Below are 17,617 nucleotides of genomic sequence, written 5' to 3' on the forward strand. Positions count from 1 at the left end.
CACCGTGTGAACACATCATTCCAGTTAGTGTCATGTGTGATTCGGCGTGCGAGCTACTTCAAAGTTTTTTGAATTTACTCGCACTCGCATCCCTCAAAACGTCAAAAACCGAATTTAGCGCTCGAATCAGGGATGCCAAATCTTTACATTGTCTTGACATGTCTCTATTTTTAAGATATTTGAAAATGTGCGAAGATATTTATAGATTTGAAAATTATTGGAAAACTAATACGTTTTCTTTTTGAGATAACTTTATTGGGAATCTGAATATAAAATCATTATCGGGCACAATTTTCATTCAGAATTCACTCACAACTTGCAAAAAAAAAGTATTGTTCTAAGAAACAGAATACATAATCGATATAAAAAAGTAGATTTTCCTTCATTATTTTTGTTTTCGAGGCGTATTTGTTCCTTCTGCAAATCTACTATCATTTTCATTTTCCTCATCTGACAAATTCGGACCTGATTGCTGTTTCTGACTATTTGATGAACATTTGAAAAATCGTCTGGCATCTCTGGTAAACCCGTGCCGTAGTATCTAGTTTCTTGCCAGCAGCTCACATTGTGTGAACGGACAAGGCGAGTCAACCATTTGTCAAGCGAGTTCACCTGGTCAGTAGCTGCTCATTGTGAAGTCAGCTACTAGCAACGTATAAATGGACCTTTAGTGACGGCCTCACCCAGTGCCATAGACCAGTCTTGGCCAGGTGTTAGACATCAATTGAATATAGGCTACCCAAAATCAAAATCAATATGGCGTCATTTGTTTACCAACATATCATTTGCGAGGATTGAAATCGTTAAAATCACGGAGATAATATGCTTTATTTCTAACTGCATGAGCGATTTTCATATTTCGGTTTCACATGGAGGTGTTCACATTTAACATGGAGTTTAAGGGTAGCCACTATTCGACTATATAACCGTACCGAGTTGTAAATAACAGTAATTGACAGAACCAAAATGTCAGTGAAACGCAGCAATGATGGGTACACTGGCAATATGAGGGATTTGACGTTTTAGTCATACCCCTGGTCTTGGCACGCAGTACCATCTTGACAGCGAGAAAACTGCAGCGGCACGAGGCGAGGATGAGAAGAAGGGCCTGATTACGAACGTCACTTCACGGTGAAAACGGAATAAAATGCATACAAATTGCATACAATTCATTTCGTTTTCACCGTGAAGTGACGTTCGTGATCAGGCCCGAAGCCACATTTTTTATTCTTCATTGTGCTTTTGATGCGTATAGTCGTTATTTTACAAATCAGAAAAGACAATGTTAGCGCGAAAAATTACAGTCCACTCGTGAATAAGGCGACACAACATGTAAAGAAAATGTGAAACAAATAGTAGATTCGATGTGTCTAGCAGAATTTATGAATCATTCAATTATAACACCTCCCGGCACGCATATTTCAAATATCGAAAGCAATAACAATTCTGACATATTTCTTATTTGCTCCTCGCTTCTGTCGACGAGTTCACTGTCAATTAATATTCATACTGAATTCTTAATTGAACATAATCAAACTACATCACATGGTACCAAAAGGTTTTTATGAGGGTTGAATGATTCATTTTGAAGGAGACGGAGAAGGAAATGATTATTTAACGCATATCATTGTCACATCGTCATAACATTGTATGTTTTAGAGGCGAATGAAATTGAAATACAAGCCCCTGTAATCGAAAACAGCAATCAATGTGTACATATTTTTCCAACGTTGTACACTTTCGATAAGCTTTGAATCGCACTTTCCCAAACTACATCATTCCGAACCTGATACTTGTCACCAGAACTTGGTTCTGATTCTCATGTGTTAATAATCCGTCCATTCGGGCTATTGAGCAGTACAAGGAGTACAAGCATGTCATCCATTTATAGGAAAGTTATATAAAGTTGCTTATACCACTTGTAATTAAACCATCTGAAGAAAGCAATCGACTACAAGCGACCAACTTCGACAAATAGAAGAGGAAATTGTTCTTCATTGGGACAACGATATGTCCACACATCGATAGTGACTCACCAGAAGCTCCGGGAGCTTAGTTGGAAGACTAAAATACATTCATCTTATAGTCCGGACTTGGTACCGAGCGATCACCATTTGTTCCTGTCTATTGATTGATTCTTTGTTTTAAAGCCTCTTAAACTTTGCAGTTCATTCGCCTCTAAAATGTTCCTGTTTACGGTGAATGATATAACTGGTGACAAATTTGCTTCAAAAAAAGCTTGTGGAAAGTAACTGCCAATCGACTTTTGCCAATAGGTAAAAACTCACCATCTTCATCGCCTTCGCTGTCGTTCATGAAATCATCTGCCTTCGCATCTTTCAGCACTTTTTTCGTGGTACGCTTGAGGGACGTCGTACCCGGATCAGCCAGTACATTGTTCACGAAGGTTGTAGCAAGAGACGAGGAGGTAGTCGCCTGGGAAGCGATAGCCTGCTGCTGCTGATGGAAACCGTTCTCCTTGGTCTTTTTTTGCGCTTTCGGTAAATTCGTAGATGAACTACTGCTACTACTACTACTACTCGCAGGAATCACTACACTGGTGGAGCCAGCTCTCATGATGGGCGGTGGCGATGCCAACGGACTACTTGATATGAGGCTCTTGATATGATCGTTCGAATAGTCATCCAGACTGGTATCTGAGAGATCAGATGCGATTGATATGGCATCGAAGAGGTGTTGACTGCTAATGTGCTGATTGTTTATGCTGCTTACAGCTTGCAAAGGATTGGTCAGAAGGTTCATCAGATTTTGTGTTGATGTATTCGACATAGCTGTAGCTGGAGGAACATGAGTGGAGGTTGAATTGACGCTCGAGGTTGTATTCGTGGACGCTGAAAGGACATTAGACGTGGCAGCTACGGATGAAGTGAGAGATGATGCTGCACTCGAAATTACGTTGCTCACTGCAGGATGATGGGGCTGGACAGTTTGAAGCGAAGAAGGTTGGACACGTTCAATACCAGGAACAATCGCAGCAGGAACCGGCGGTGTTGCCGGTAGCGGTGATGTAGGATCCCGCGTAGGCGCTAGCGGTGGTTTAATTTCTGGCAGTTTAGAGTAGAGATTTTCCTTGGGCGATAGTAATTTCATTTCTCTCAACTTGGTTCGCAACGATTCTACCCATTCTTGCATGCACTCCCAGGTGTTCGCATTAAACCGCGCTATTTCATTGCTGAAGGTTATCACAAATTCAAATTCCTGTTCCATCGGAACGAGTGCGTGCGATATATGCTGAACCGACTGCAACGAGATCGACCACTCTGGATTGTGGGATGGTGCCTGGCGTGGATCCAGATAACCCTCGAGAAACGCTTCGCAATCATCGTGGACACAGAACACAACCCAGTAACGGTCTGCTTTCTGGAAATGAAACAAAATACGAAAATAAATGCTGTTATTAGTTGATGCTATTTGATTTGTTCCGTTGTAATACATAGTGAATCATAACATTTCTCCCTTATTAAAGACGAATTTCTATTGATTTTTCACAATAAGAAAGTAAAATCAACTCAAACTGGAGAACAAACTGCGAAACAAAAACTGCCATCGAGTGCCAAAGCTCCTCTCATATTTGTTAACCTACCAAGACAAACCCCAGCCCCAATAAAAAACGAAAGCTAAATAAATGTGCAAGGAAGCGTGAACACAAAGTTTCACTTACGGTTTTGAACGTTTTCGTTATAATTACAATCGCGATTCTCTTTCGTTTGACTTACTTCTTAATTAGTAGACTAGACATACAAAAGTGAACCGCGATCAGAAAATAGCCACATGAACCGATTGCTGTTTTCTTTTCGCACTTGGGAATTAGTCAAAACATGTAATCGGTTAGTATGGCATGTCCAGATATCAAATTACACACAGTGCAACGTTACACAACTCAGCGCTGTTGAATGGGTTTCCAGTGTGTAAGCATACAAGGTTGTGATGTGATAATTTCGATGTTCTGTTCTGTTAGGCAAAATTCAGCTGAGCATGACACAAATTCAGACTTCGTAAAAGTCGCTTACTTTTACGTTTTCTTCTGACCTTCGAAACAACTCTCGGCGTCAAGTATGTATGCAATAATGGCATGACGGTAGTTTGTTGGCGGAGCCCCATGCAGTGTGTGACTGCTTGTTTGTGTGGGATCGCAAGCCGAGTGCTACAACTGGTTATAGTTATATCGGTCGGCTGTGATCTATAATAGGTTCACCACAGGCAACAACTATGTTATGTTGTTCAGATGTGAATTTATGACAAATTTATCCGAGGTTCCTCGTGTCAATGAAGCCACGTCAATTAATATATTTCACCGCTTATTTGACGTTGTCTGGAAATGTGCTTGTTCAAAACAGCTGATATTCCTTGCTACTGAAACAACGCGACAAGGATATTCAGTTCGAAATAAATGCGTTACTCCTTTCGCAAGAAACTGGCAAGTACTGTATACATGGAATGCAAAATATGAAAATACTATCGCGGATGTTTCTCAATAACATCTAGAATAATCAATCGAAACAGATATCACAAAATATGTACCGGAGGGCGACTTTGGACGCATAAACTTTAGGAATTAGAAACCGAGAAAATATAAATGTCTGAAAGGCGAAGTTCCGGACGTGATCTACTGTCATTTACTCCTCACGTGAACGTAGTGATGACCCCGCTCAAGATGATGTATGATCTGAAGCGATCATACAAGCAATCGTCAGGAAGATCTGATCATTGTCGGCTCTTGAGAGATCGGAAATTTTATGAACCGCGTTACATTTTCCAACAAAGATTAAATCGTAAAACTTACATATTCTAAGTCGTGTGTAAAGTGGGATCGAATCTAGGACCCTCTTGATCTTTTCCTCTCCGATTTTCGATTTTTTTTATCGATTCTTTGTACGCCAAACTAGAGATCTTGAGAAAATCGACCTTTTTTTCGATATTTCCAATCTTTTTGATAGATTTTTTTTTAATTTGTTTTAATTAAATAATTTTATGACGGTTCAAGATAAATGCCCTGGAAAATACAATTTTTCTGGACTATAATTTTTTTTGTAAACTTCATGCTTAGAATCAAAATAAAATGCCTTTGATGTTCGAATAGAAATGTAAAATGTGTATTATTCATGTTTAACCCTAGATTCGTAAACACACGACTCTCATACACCCTCAACTAAAAGTCTTCTTACAGTGGCGCGAAAAAGATGCAAACACATGCATCTCATTACTATCCTCTGTTTTCAATCTTCCGTAATACTTAAATTAGGTGACCTTCAAAGTGTATCACAGACATATGTTTATGGCATTCAATTTTTCAAAGATCGGTTCTTTGGTACCGATTTTAATCAGTGAATTGATCCCTACGACATCCGTCTTTTTCTAAAGATCGTCCAATTTTAATCGAATCACAATCGCATATAATGCTGATCAAAGTACAGGACAAACTCGATTATATATGATTCGATTATATCAAATTTTGGACTCGTTTTTGGACGGTTTGATTACTTTTTATATTTCGAATATGACTTATTTCAAGCAAGAATATAATACTTCAATGTTAAGCTTGAATTTGGCTATTATAAATGCAGTGGAGTAAAAATCGTGATTTTTGAAGATTTTGATTGAATTTTGACCCGGAATTGTTTATAACGGTATTGCAGCAAAAAAAAAAATGTCGGTGTCAAACAACAAATTGTAGAGCGATTTGAGAGCTTTAATTTGGTCAATAGAAACAACCAAGTTTATTATGAGTTTATGGGGTTTATGAGTAACCTTCAAAAACACTACCTTTCAAGTTTTTCCTTTCCAAAATATTATTTAAATCTAATCCAAATTTAAATCAGAATAGTAGGAGAGAGGGGGGCACATTCGGACACTTTTTTTCCTTGATTTTTAATATTTTTTGTAAACTTAAAAAACAATCCTGAATTCATCCTGGTTATAATTTGGACATCGTTGTATCATATGAGCGCGTTACATTACATCAAATATGATTGTCTATCGATCACCTTCTGAAAGATTCTGGATAAATTTATTTTTTCATATGAGAAAGGGGTTTTCTGAATTTAGGGGATGAATCAAAAATTAATTTCTTCTTTTATATTCAAAAAACGAAAAATATATGCACAAAACTTAAATAAAAGTTTTTGATTCGATTATATACAGTGAAAACAAATTTATTTATTAGGTGTACCGGTAGGTTTCTTCGGTTTTACAAGAGATAGCGTAACTTGATTATTATTCCAGTGAATCAAATTTCCAGACATTCGTTGGAAAGCTACTGTCATTGTGCGTCTTTTCAGTATATGTAGGAAAAGTTAAAGCGTAAACAACATAGTTTTCTGCCACTTCGAATACGTCGAATTTCGTCCCAACGAGTGTTTTTGCGGGGAGTGTTACTTCATTACTTCATATGGCGAAAAAAGTGGCGGAAAGTCATCGCATTTGGTGGAAGTTTATGGTAACCATGCTCCAACCGTGCTCAGACGTGATTTGCACGATTTAAAAGTTGTGGTGGTTAAATTTTGACTTGGAAGACGAAGAACGTTCCGGACCGCCAAAAAAGTTTTAAGAAGAAAAATTGGAGCCTTCACTCGATCAAGATCCGTCACAAACACAATGAGAACTTGCAGATACACTTGGAGTAGCTCAGCAAACCATATCTGATCGTTTAAAAGCAATGGGAATGATACGAAAGATAGGACATTGGGCGCCGTATGAATTGAAGTCACGAGACGTCGAACGCAGTTTTTTCACGTGCGAACAACTGCTCCTATGGCATAAAAGAAAGCATTTTTTTTTTGCATCGAATCGTTACGGGCTATGAAAAGTGGGTCCATCACGACAATCCTAAACGTCGGGCAACGTATAGATACCCCGGCCATGCATCAACTATGCTGACTATTTGGTGGGACTAGCTGGGTATGGTGTACTATGAGCTCCTAAAACGAATGAAACCATTACGGGGGACCTCTACCGACGACAATTGATGCGTTTGAGCCGTGCACTGAAGGAAAAGCAGCCACAATAGAAGCAAAGACACGATAAAGTTTTTTTGCAGCACGACAATGCTCGGCCGCATGTTGCGAAACCGGTCTGAACATACTTGGAAATGCCGAAATGGGAGGTCCTATCCAACCAGCCATATTCTCCAGACATTAACCGTTCGTGGTCTGTGGTTCTCACATTTTCGTGAAAAGTGGTAATTTTGTTCTTTATCGCGAAACATTAGACCCGTATTCTTTATTTTTTTATTAGGGTGACCATTTCCATTTTAGAGTGATCCAAAAAATCAACTTTTTCGTCTTTTTTTTTCCAAAAATCTTATTTGAAAAATTATTACACTTGCAAAAAATTTGGATTTTGTTTTCATAATTATTGATTGTACTTGTTTTTCAAAGTTTTAATGGTCTCGAGACCAAGTGCGCTATATTTTTGTATATGTTTTCTTGAAAGCTGGGGATTTTTACGTAACATATCCAAAAATCGGAGAGGTGTTTTTTTTCGTTTTGGAGTTATGATTTTTCAAAGTTAATCGTGGCAGTCCTCAGAGCTTCTGATGACCATGTAAATTTTGACGTCATCAGCGTAGAACAATCGACAGTCATATTATAGTACCATAGAAAGCTCGTCAATGAAAATTGAGAATAGCAAGGGGCCCAGATGGCTCCCTTGTGACACGCCAAACAGGTTCGAAAATTGTTCCGATCCCTTCGACCCAATGTTAACGGTGAGCGTACGATTCGTGAGGGATGATTCGAACCACATGACAAGATCCGTTGAAACACCGATTCGTTCTAATCATTCCAGCAGTATCCCATGATCCAAATGCTGATTTCAAGTCTGTGTAAACGGTGTCGACTTGAGTACCAGCATCAATGTTGCTTATGCAGAACGAGGCAAACTCAGCCAGATTCGTGGTAGTCGATCTTTTGGGGTAAAATCCATGTTTATCGGAATTCTTGCAAGAGTCAAAAAGCAAGTCATTCAATAAAATTTATAAAACCTTGGAACATGCACAAAGTGAAGTTATTCCGCTGGAGTTCTTAATGTTCTATCGATCACCTTTTTTGAACACAGGAAACATGATTGTCGTTTTCCAACTTGTGGAAAAGCAACGTTGTCAGAAAGGCAGATTGAAGAGTGCAGCGAGTGGACAAATCAATTTCTCGGCACATTTTGTAAGGATGAAGGAGGTAACACCGGCGAGACTAGACATTGAACACTTCAAGTTGTTTATAGCGAATTTTACTTGGTCCGGTGAGACCTCGAGGTTTCTCAGATGACACACACCTCTGGGTTTTTTTTATAGAGGTGAGGAACGCTCTACCAGCCTTATCTGGGAAGGGTTAACCCAGACGTCGAGTGGGGATCGCATCCACAAAAACCAAGCCCTCTACTCGTTGCCTTATTCCCCCTGAGACCACATCTAGGCGACTACTTCAGGGGGCGGCTGTGCTCATGCACTCTTCGAGTTTTCAACGCTAACTAGCGTTGTCCTTCCCTTTTTCTCAATATTTTTTCCTCTCTATCCGCTTTTCAGTTCATTGCGCTTACGTCCTCTTCGCTGGTATCCACTTACCCGTCGAGACGTGTACCGATTAGGAATTGCCCTCCAACTTGACGCGCAACCTGTCACAGTCACCCTCACGGGGTTTCTCACCTGTCGAGACGTGCACCGATTAGGAAGCGCCCTCCAACTTGACGCGCGCCCCGTCACAGTCACCCTCGCAGGATTTCTCTTCCCATCGGAGCGCCGATTAGGTAGTGCCCTCCAACATGACGCGCACTCCGTCACAGCAGCTCTCGTGGGGTATACACCAGTTTGAAGACGCCCTCCTTGATACTCACTCCGTCGCAGTTATTAAATCGGCATCCGTTTACCTGTCGAGACGTGCACCGATTAGGAAGCGCCCTCCAACTTGACGCGCGCCTCGTCACAGTCACCCTCGCAGGATTTCTCTTCCCAGCGGAGAGCCGATTAGGTGGTGCCCTCCAACATAACGCGCACCCCGTCACAGCTACTCTCGTGAGGTACCATCTCTTGCAACAGCCGTCGCCGTTGTTCACCTTTCACCGTCGGGCGTTGTCAGCACTTTGGTCAGCCCTCCACCTTCGCTGCAGCTCCGACATGATTTGTGTGATTGCACTGCTCGCGGCATTCCAGATCATCTCGCCGCGACACATCTCCTCCACAATATTCCCGACATGAAGCGCAGGCAGCCCCTCGCGCCTTTCGGTGAACCTGGGACAGACAAAAACGACGTGCTCCGGTGTTTCCTCTATATCTCCACACTCCGGACAGAGGGGTGAAACTGCGTGCCCGAACCGGTGTAGATATTGCCTGAAACAGCGATGTCCAGACAGAAACTGCGTCAAGTAGAAGTTAACTTCACCGTGTTTCCTGTTCAACCAGGTCGAAAGTACCGGTATCAGCCTGTACGTCCATCTACCATTTTCTGCCGTATCCCATTCATACTGCCATTTGTCCAACGACTCCGCTCTCATCAATTCCCGGATACATCTGCTTTCCCGTCGCTTGTAGCACTCGCTATCTTCCGCCAGAGTGATGCAGATGGGAATCATTCCGGCGATTACACACACAGCTTCTGTCGAAATAGTCCTATAAGCACTTACGACTCGCATGGACATGAGTCGGAATGTACTGTTCAGCGTTCAGGAACTCGGTACGGTTCTGCGATCATTGCAACGTCGCATTTAGTTTCAATTGTTGACTGCCACAACAATTGCTGTGCTATGTCGCAATGATTGAGGTTGAGCTGGGTAACCTCAATTACTGCGAACCCGCAATCGCCTTTTTGTACGCCGGACATTTGAAGCTACCTGTGACGTGGTCGTTTCCGTCCTCCTCATGCACAACATGCACCTCGGTTGCTTTGTGCAGTCTCTAGCAACGTGACCTTCCGTCCCGCACTTCCTGCACAATTTCGATCTGTCAGGACCACCGCAGTTTTTCGCCTGGTGACCGAAGCCCATGCATTGAAAGCATCTCTCCATTTGCTTGGTCATACGAGGGGTAGCTTTCATCGGGCACACGGACCACCCCACTTTTATTTTACCCTTCTCCACCAGTTTATTCGCAGCTTGTTTCGAGAGCCGTATCGAGGCCGTTTGTGTCCCACCGAATTGTCATCAGCAGAGAGGCCCAAGCAGCAGCATCGCCAAGGTCACATTGTGACTGTAACGCAGTTCTCAATTCCTCAACAGTCTTTGTTTTTGTCCTTCACGAACTCGTAAAGTTGACCTTTTTCCTAACGTCCGTGATGCTGAGCCTCCCAAGTTGCCCTTCTTGGGATGCGCTTGAGGTCAGCGTAAACAACTGGCTCTGTACGGAGCCAAGATCTCCTTGGAATGCTTGGGCAGCAAATACTTCTTGTGGTTTTGTGTTGCTTGTACTCGTTGTGGCTACTCGAGTGACAGGTGACATCAGAATTCATCCGCTTCTCGCGAACACGTTCTCCTCTCCATCGTTTGTTGGTGTGTTATTGCTACTATTCATATTTTTCTGGGTCCCAACTTCGGGCCGCTATCTCCGCTCGTTGTACATAGTCGCTACCAGTGATCCCATGGTTATCTATGCAAGCAATGAGGCCATGCAGGGGTTGACACGGTCCTTCATGGGGACCGTGTTCAGAGCCAGATCAGCGCAAGTCAGGAATGTGACATCTGACGCCTAGTACCTAGTGCTTGGGCCTAGACGAGCATCGAACGTACCCGAAGACTTGCCAAGTTATTACCGGGACGAGGGCAACCGCACTATTAGCCCTAACGCCATTTCAGGACGGTGTCACCCTTCCTTACTCAGGGAACAGGATAGTACGACTGTCAGCCTTTTGCGTCGAATGTAAATCATTTCCTGATCATGTCCGTTTTCCGTATCGTACCAGTATGTCGTAATCAGGATCTTACTGGCGTCGATCCTGATGTGCCGGGCACTCCCTTCGTTGCTCCTGTACACGGTATTTCCCCCGTGCCGTCTCCCTAGGCTTTACCGCGCCCTTACTCGCGTTGTCACCCGATTAGTCGCCTTCTACGACAGGGACAGGGACCAAGACCCGAAGTGCTATTCTAGACCGGCAGTTCCACGGCAACACACCTCTGGGTGTATCACTACAAGCGTCTTAGACAGTGATGGCCATCCTGCTGCCCTCCGTCTTTGTTTATGTCATGTCAAACATACGTCGCACCGCCCGAAACGAGTCCTTTCAGGCGATCCTTGTACAAAATCAGTGTAAAAAATCAGTACCAATCTGTACTTTTTGACGAAAATCTGTACTGTATACCGTACAGAAACTGTACCAAAAATAACGAAAAAATCTGTACCATTCCAAATAAATCTGTGCGTGTGGCAACACTGCTGGAAATGTTGGTACTTAGGTATGCATTTTTTATTACTAATATGTTTTTTCGTATTCAAATTTATTCTGAGGTCAATGTAATGGGGGCAAAGTCCCCATATAACGAGGATAAGCAACCGAGGCTGCCCCAAGCTGTCGAGGTAACGGTATCCGAGTCGGCCGCCAACCCGCCGTCTAAAGCAACGGGTCTCGCAAGCAAACCTGTGTTCCAGCAATTGCCCAGTTAGTTTGAAACATAGAAAAAAATCATTCCGTTACGCATCGTCAACAAGAAATACGTTGACGCACCTCAGACGATGAAGGCTGGGTTTTCTCGCAGGTTTGAGAACTTCAAAGTACATGAAAAATTCTTCAAAATTTTTCTATTCCATTCAGTTCTCTTGATGAACATGCCACTTAAAAATGCAGATGGAACTCATTGAAATGCACTATGGTTCAGAACTGCGTGACAAATTTGATAACCACCATCTTTTGGGTTTGTGCTCCCGTGGTCGAGTGGTTAGCATCACACGTAACTTGCCGGGGGTTCGGGTTCGATTTCCGTTCTAGACGGGGGAGTTTTCCGTCAAACAAATTTCTTCCGTCTTGCACTGTAGTCACGCGTATTCTAGAGCTTGCCACTCAGAATACATTCGAGGTAGATTAGGCATAGAAATCTCAACTAAGTAGTAAAAATGACGCAAGTAAGACTACGTAGAGACGGCGAAGTTGTTCTAGGACCGTCAGTGCCATTTAAGAAGAAGAAGAAGATCTTTTGGATTTCTTCTCTAGATTTGTTCCAGAAGCGCGATTTCCAGAACTAAGAAAACATACTCTTCTTGTTTCTTCTTTATTCGGAACCACGTACATTTGAGAGAAATCATTTTCCGTTATAAAACAAGTGAAATCGAAGTCAATGTGCAAAAAACTGATAATTTGAAAAATTCGCATCGCAACACCCAAATTAATCGTGATACCGTTTTCGTATTATAAAACAGAATAGTTTCTAGCTGAAATAGTAGTGAGCTATTCCATTAAATCCGTTAATCCGGAAATCCGAAATCAAATCCGAAAAACAGGAAGTGGGTTATATCTATGGTATAACCGCAAGGGTGACGTAGGACTATCGTTGATTTAGAGATGATTTGTATGAAGTTGAATCTGAATTCATTCTGAATGAATGAATATTTGGAGAACTTCGAAAACGAGAGCGTTACGTTGGAGGCACAAGGTTTTATGCATCCAATATTGGATACGGAAATATCCTACTGATGGGGAAGAATAATCTTCAGAAGCTATCCTGTTGATTGCGATTGATTGAAAAATCACAAAACCTAATGTATTTGGTCACAGTGTTACATGGATAGAAAACATTAAAATAAACTCTTTCATATGAATGTAATTTTAAATTCCCAGAGGAACTGGCAGATTATTTTCAGTAACGATTAGATATTTCCACATTTTACTCGATACTGGAAGTCCACCAGTGGTTAATGCTAACTCGATAACCATCTGTTAATAGCACTTGATTAAAACATATTTGGTCACAGTGTTACATGGATAGAAAACATTCAAATAAACTCTTTCACATGAATGTATTTTTAAATTCCTAGAGGAACTGGCAGATTATTTTCCGGATCTTTCTCGATCCAAACGGAAAGAATTCCGTGCGTGTATGTGTGTGTGTGTAGCGGCTGCTTCGAGATCTTCCCGGGGAACCGTTTGTAGCAACACTCTCCTCCTGATGGATTCCCTTCTGGCCTAAGGTGCACAAACAGGCTCTTGGTGACACCGTTCATCCGGGCTTTCATGATAAATGAAGAGCTTCACCACAACAGCGACAACATGCTCCAATCGCTGTTCAATTAGAACTGAGTGGATTTCCGAGCGGCGCTCGCTTATATACCGATTGGTGATTTCAATAGCCTATTTTGAAAGAAAATTTAAGACTATTGAAACAAGTTTTTGGATCAGAAAGTAACAAGTATAGAACGCGTAGACATTTTATCTTTCGAATGAAGTGTTTATCATACCATTTCGTTCAGTTGTTTAGGAGCTATTAACACTCAAAATCTCGGTCTCCGGCGTAACGCTTTCGTTTTCGAAACTTTGATTTTACACCCCGGTATAGAAATGAAAGACGTAGTCCTACGTATCATTACGGCCCGCGGCTATGATAAAAATCTCATTAGACCCGCATCGTGTCTATGCCTGGCCACCACTGGTCTAAGCTATGGCATACCAACAACCGTACTTAGTTTTCGGATATTTCACAGAAAAACAGATTCGAATTTGAAACACAGAACATAACGCAAACAGATATGTTTTATCGACGAACATTTACCAACGATCTATTTCTGAGTCTCATTCTGTTCTCTTAATTGAGGGGCTTAGAATGCTTAGAAAGGGGTGTAAGTGACTTGATCGATTTCTCTTCATCAACTTTTTTTTCAGTTAATAACTCAACTGCAAAAACGTTCCAATTTGAGTTTGCTATTGAATCCGATAGATGAGGTTCTGACCAATCTTCCGCATTGTCAAATACAGCTGGGAATGTATTTGCAGCTATGTTTTGACCAAAAGAGAAAGTCGATGTAGAGAAATCGATCAAGTCGCTTACACCCCTTTCATTCTAAGCCCCTCAATTGTAATCTGCTTTCTGTAATCCGTAATCTAGCTGTCCAGTTTCCATTTCGCGGATGGGAACAAAGTTGCACGATGGCGCGCAAATTGACTCGTACTGGAGTAGATCTATCGTCGAACAATTTGATTCACAATGGTGGGAATTCACTCTTCCAATTCAATCGCAGATCTTTAAAATAATCGCTATTTCCATAGTTCGAATCACATGCATCATTTATTCACAATTCGTTCGCGAATTTGAATTCATATTGAATTTGAATGTAAGTGGAATTTTATTAAACATCGATTGTTCTATTGTTCTGGTCACACAATTCACGTACATTAATTTGAAAAATTTTGATCCTGTTCGAAGGACCAAAATGTTGGCGCGTACACCAAGAACTTTACTTCAGACAATTATTGTAACAATTCGGATTATTTTGCTGATCACTTCTCCAGTTATGTGAATTGATCAGAAAAGTCGACACGTGCGTCTTCTAGAATTGTTTATTTAGACTGACTAATACACTCTGTATATTTTTGTTCGAAGAGCTGCTAAGCGATACACTAATACTACTACCAATCCGTTCGGAAACGGACTGTGAAAGTAGGTGCGTAAAAGCGAGATAGTAATGGATCGCAAATCCACAATCTCGGTAGTTTTGATATTTTGTGATATTATTGTTAGGGTGCTGATACGAACGAACGTGATGAATAATAGAGGTTTTAAACTTTTCAGTTCATTCGCCTCTAGGGTGCTGATACACTGTTTGCCCGAAGCCAAATATTTGACTATTTTTGACAGATAAAATTTGATCAACATGTACTGATCAAATATATTCGACACAAAAAACGATGAGTACTTGTTGTACTTGTTTGCTTAAACTTTTTTAGACCAATTTGTCAAACCATGTTCCCACCGAAATGTGTTCCCTAACAGAGATTTCTAAACCAAGTTGCCTGGAGGAAATCGGCATTTCAAATTTATGCAAGTCGGGCGTATTTTTGTTTCGAATGAAATGTATTTCCCTAACACAGACTTCAAAACCAAGGTTTCTGGGGAAATCGGCTCTGCAAATAAATTCAAACTGCGAGTAGTTTTGTCCTCGCTTGCCTTTGTGCAGACTGGAATATGTCTGTCCTAACACGATCTTCTAAGCTTAGGAACCTGGGAAAATTGTGCAGACACTAGAAGTGAATGAAATTTCCAGTTTCAAGCAAATTCGCGGTTCAAGAAGTACGTACATTGGAGAGATGTAGAGGGAAATGTATAATAAAATAATCGTTTGATAATTCTTACATATATTTTGTCCTAGGCATCATACCAAACGTAAAAGGTCGGTAATTAAATTTACTTGCAACGAAGAACAATCTATCACAATGCATGAATTGACATTACATGTCATTTGCTCAACCTTTTTACTCACGAAGCACATATATTGAATTCAATTGAATTTGGAAACTGTTTCATTCAATCAAGAATTTGATTAATACAAACGAATGATTGCTAAGCTAAGGTAATCCCACGTCAACCTTGCGGTTATATCATAGATATAACCCACCTATTTTTTTTGTATTTTGCATGTTTGGCATTCTTTGCCACTGTTGATAATTGAAGAGTGGCAAACAAAATGGAAAGTGACAAATAAAACTGCCGAAAGGGATGCCAGATCTTTTTTATTGTAATTTTTATTCATGCATTTTCAAATCAGTTAAAATCGGTGTAATATATATTTTCTATTCAAATTGTTCAGCCGAGTTTGTAATTCATTTATTTTATCAACCCCAACGAAATGGATCAATTAATTTTTGGCCTGAGAAACATTAAAAAAATTGAACAACACGGATCAATCTGTGCACCTGGCATTCATGTCCGAAAGTAAACATTATTAATCATTTCGCAATATGGCCGAAAGGTAAGTTTATTATTTTCTATATGAGATTATTTTTTCTTATTTAATATTAATTTATAGGTTTCATAGCAAATGCATCATAACGTAGCGGATTGCCTTGTTCGTGTGGATATTTTTTTTGACCAATAAGTGGCGAAAAGGGGTAACGGATTCGAGAAATACGAGAAAAAATTCATCCAGGCTATCGAGAATATCACGGAAATCGAAATTTCTCTGCGACATCTATTGTAAACACTAGATTCAAATCCGAGATGGAAAATATCCTCCATCTCGGGACAAATCCAACCCATACGTACCGAAATAAAACTAAAAAAAACCTCTCACCTTTGCCAGCACAGACGGCCTTTTCCCTTCGACGTTTAGCCGTCGTAGCCAAGTGTTTTTGTGTATCTCCCGAAAGAGTGCAGTTGCACTACTACGAGGTTCCATAGTTGATGGGGACCTCTTATTATCTAGTGGTGTCACGACTAATTTAATCTCCAATCAGCTGTAGCACCTTTATTTTCCAGCATTTGGCACTTGAAATAAGCGTAACTTAAACAAAACTTTACGACTCCTCGTTTCACAATTTCACTTGTACTAAACATCACACACATATCGATTCGTGTACTATCGATTGATTGAATTGCCAATCATATCATTCAGTAAGCTCACAATATGGACTGCACCTTTCCGGTTAACGAAAAACACAGTTGATTATATTTAGCAACCTCTCACTTTCTGCAGCACACTTCGAACGCACATCCAAGCGAATCGACCGATTCACCACAAATGTATCAAATTCACTATCCGATGTAGCGAGATATCCTAAGGGGTTAGCGAACTCCAATTTTTAGTTATCCACATCCGTTGGGTCGGCTTCACACTCGCAGCATTGCTTTCCGATACCCAACTCGAATGTTGTGTAAGTTGCCGTTGCGAATTTTAGTTTCTATTCCCGATTTATGAAGCACCAAACACTGTAACACGATTGATTCCAGTAGTCTATGGAAATATAAGAAAATCAAGGTCATTTCTGTTTTTTTTATAAACTTAATCATCTGTTGTACAAGTACGTAATCAAATAAAGATATCTTTTTAAAAACTTATGATGGTAAGATGGCAATGTTTTCCGACGTTCTGATTACAAATAAAAACGAGAACATTATTTAAGAATGAAATTAACTGTACTTCAACACGAGCTAGGTTCTTTTCGTCATGACATATATTTTATGACATAGATTAGTTAGAAGTGTCATTCGAAAACATTTGCTCGTGCAAATTTACGAATAATGGAATGAATTTCGAATTTGGTTGTCGAAAAATTAATCCCTTCACAGAAACCGAAACCAGTCAGCAGAGCCTTTTGGAAGCGAAATTTTCATTAAATTTTCACTGCTGAACATGTTGTATATAGATGTTGAATAATTTATAACATAATGTTTCTATCGCAATGTCGTAGTTCTGATAAACTATGAATTTAATTGTGTTCAATCGCAAGGTCACTTGTTAAGTCCAAACATCATAACATAAACGCACACAAATGATTCAGTGATGACGACACTCATTTCATGCTTTTTCCAGTTATGACGCCGAACAAAATCTATCCAGTGATATGTTTACCAATTCTTCGTAACCAACACAGCTGAAGAGGATCAAATGTTCCAACCTATAAACGTGAAGCAAATTTTTGTGGTAGTATTTGTGCAAATGGATTCTTCTGCTAAATTTTCATTTTCAGTATTCCAT

The 17,617-nt window shown here is 40.5% G+C and overlaps 1 protein-coding gene across 1 annotated transcript in view; it reads right to left on the reverse strand.

Annotated features, from left to right (window-relative positions):
* LOC129777736 (uncharacterized) overlaps nt 1-17,617 on the reverse strand; it is a 45,314-nt gene that overhangs the window by 27,466 nt on the left and 231 nt on the right. Inside the window, exons 2-3 of the mRNA XM_055784196.1 lie at nt 16,214-16,873; nt 2,289-3,381 (exon numbers count right to left, since the gene is read on the reverse strand). Of these exons, the coding sequence (XP_055640171.1) occupies nt 2,289-3,381; nt 16,214-16,318 (1,198 nt within the window). The 5' untranslated portion in view covers nt 16,319-16,873. The remainder of the gene's footprint in view (nt 1-2,288; nt 3,382-16,213; nt 16,874-17,617) is intronic.

The sequence above is a fragment of the Toxorhynchites rutilus genome, chromosome 1 (genome assembly GCF_029784135.1).
Source record: "Toxorhynchites rutilus septentrionalis strain SRP chromosome 1, ASM2978413v1, whole genome shotgun sequence".
In the NCBI taxonomy this organism is placed as follows: Eukaryota; Metazoa; Arthropoda; class Insecta; order Diptera; family Culicidae; genus Toxorhynchites; species Toxorhynchites rutilus.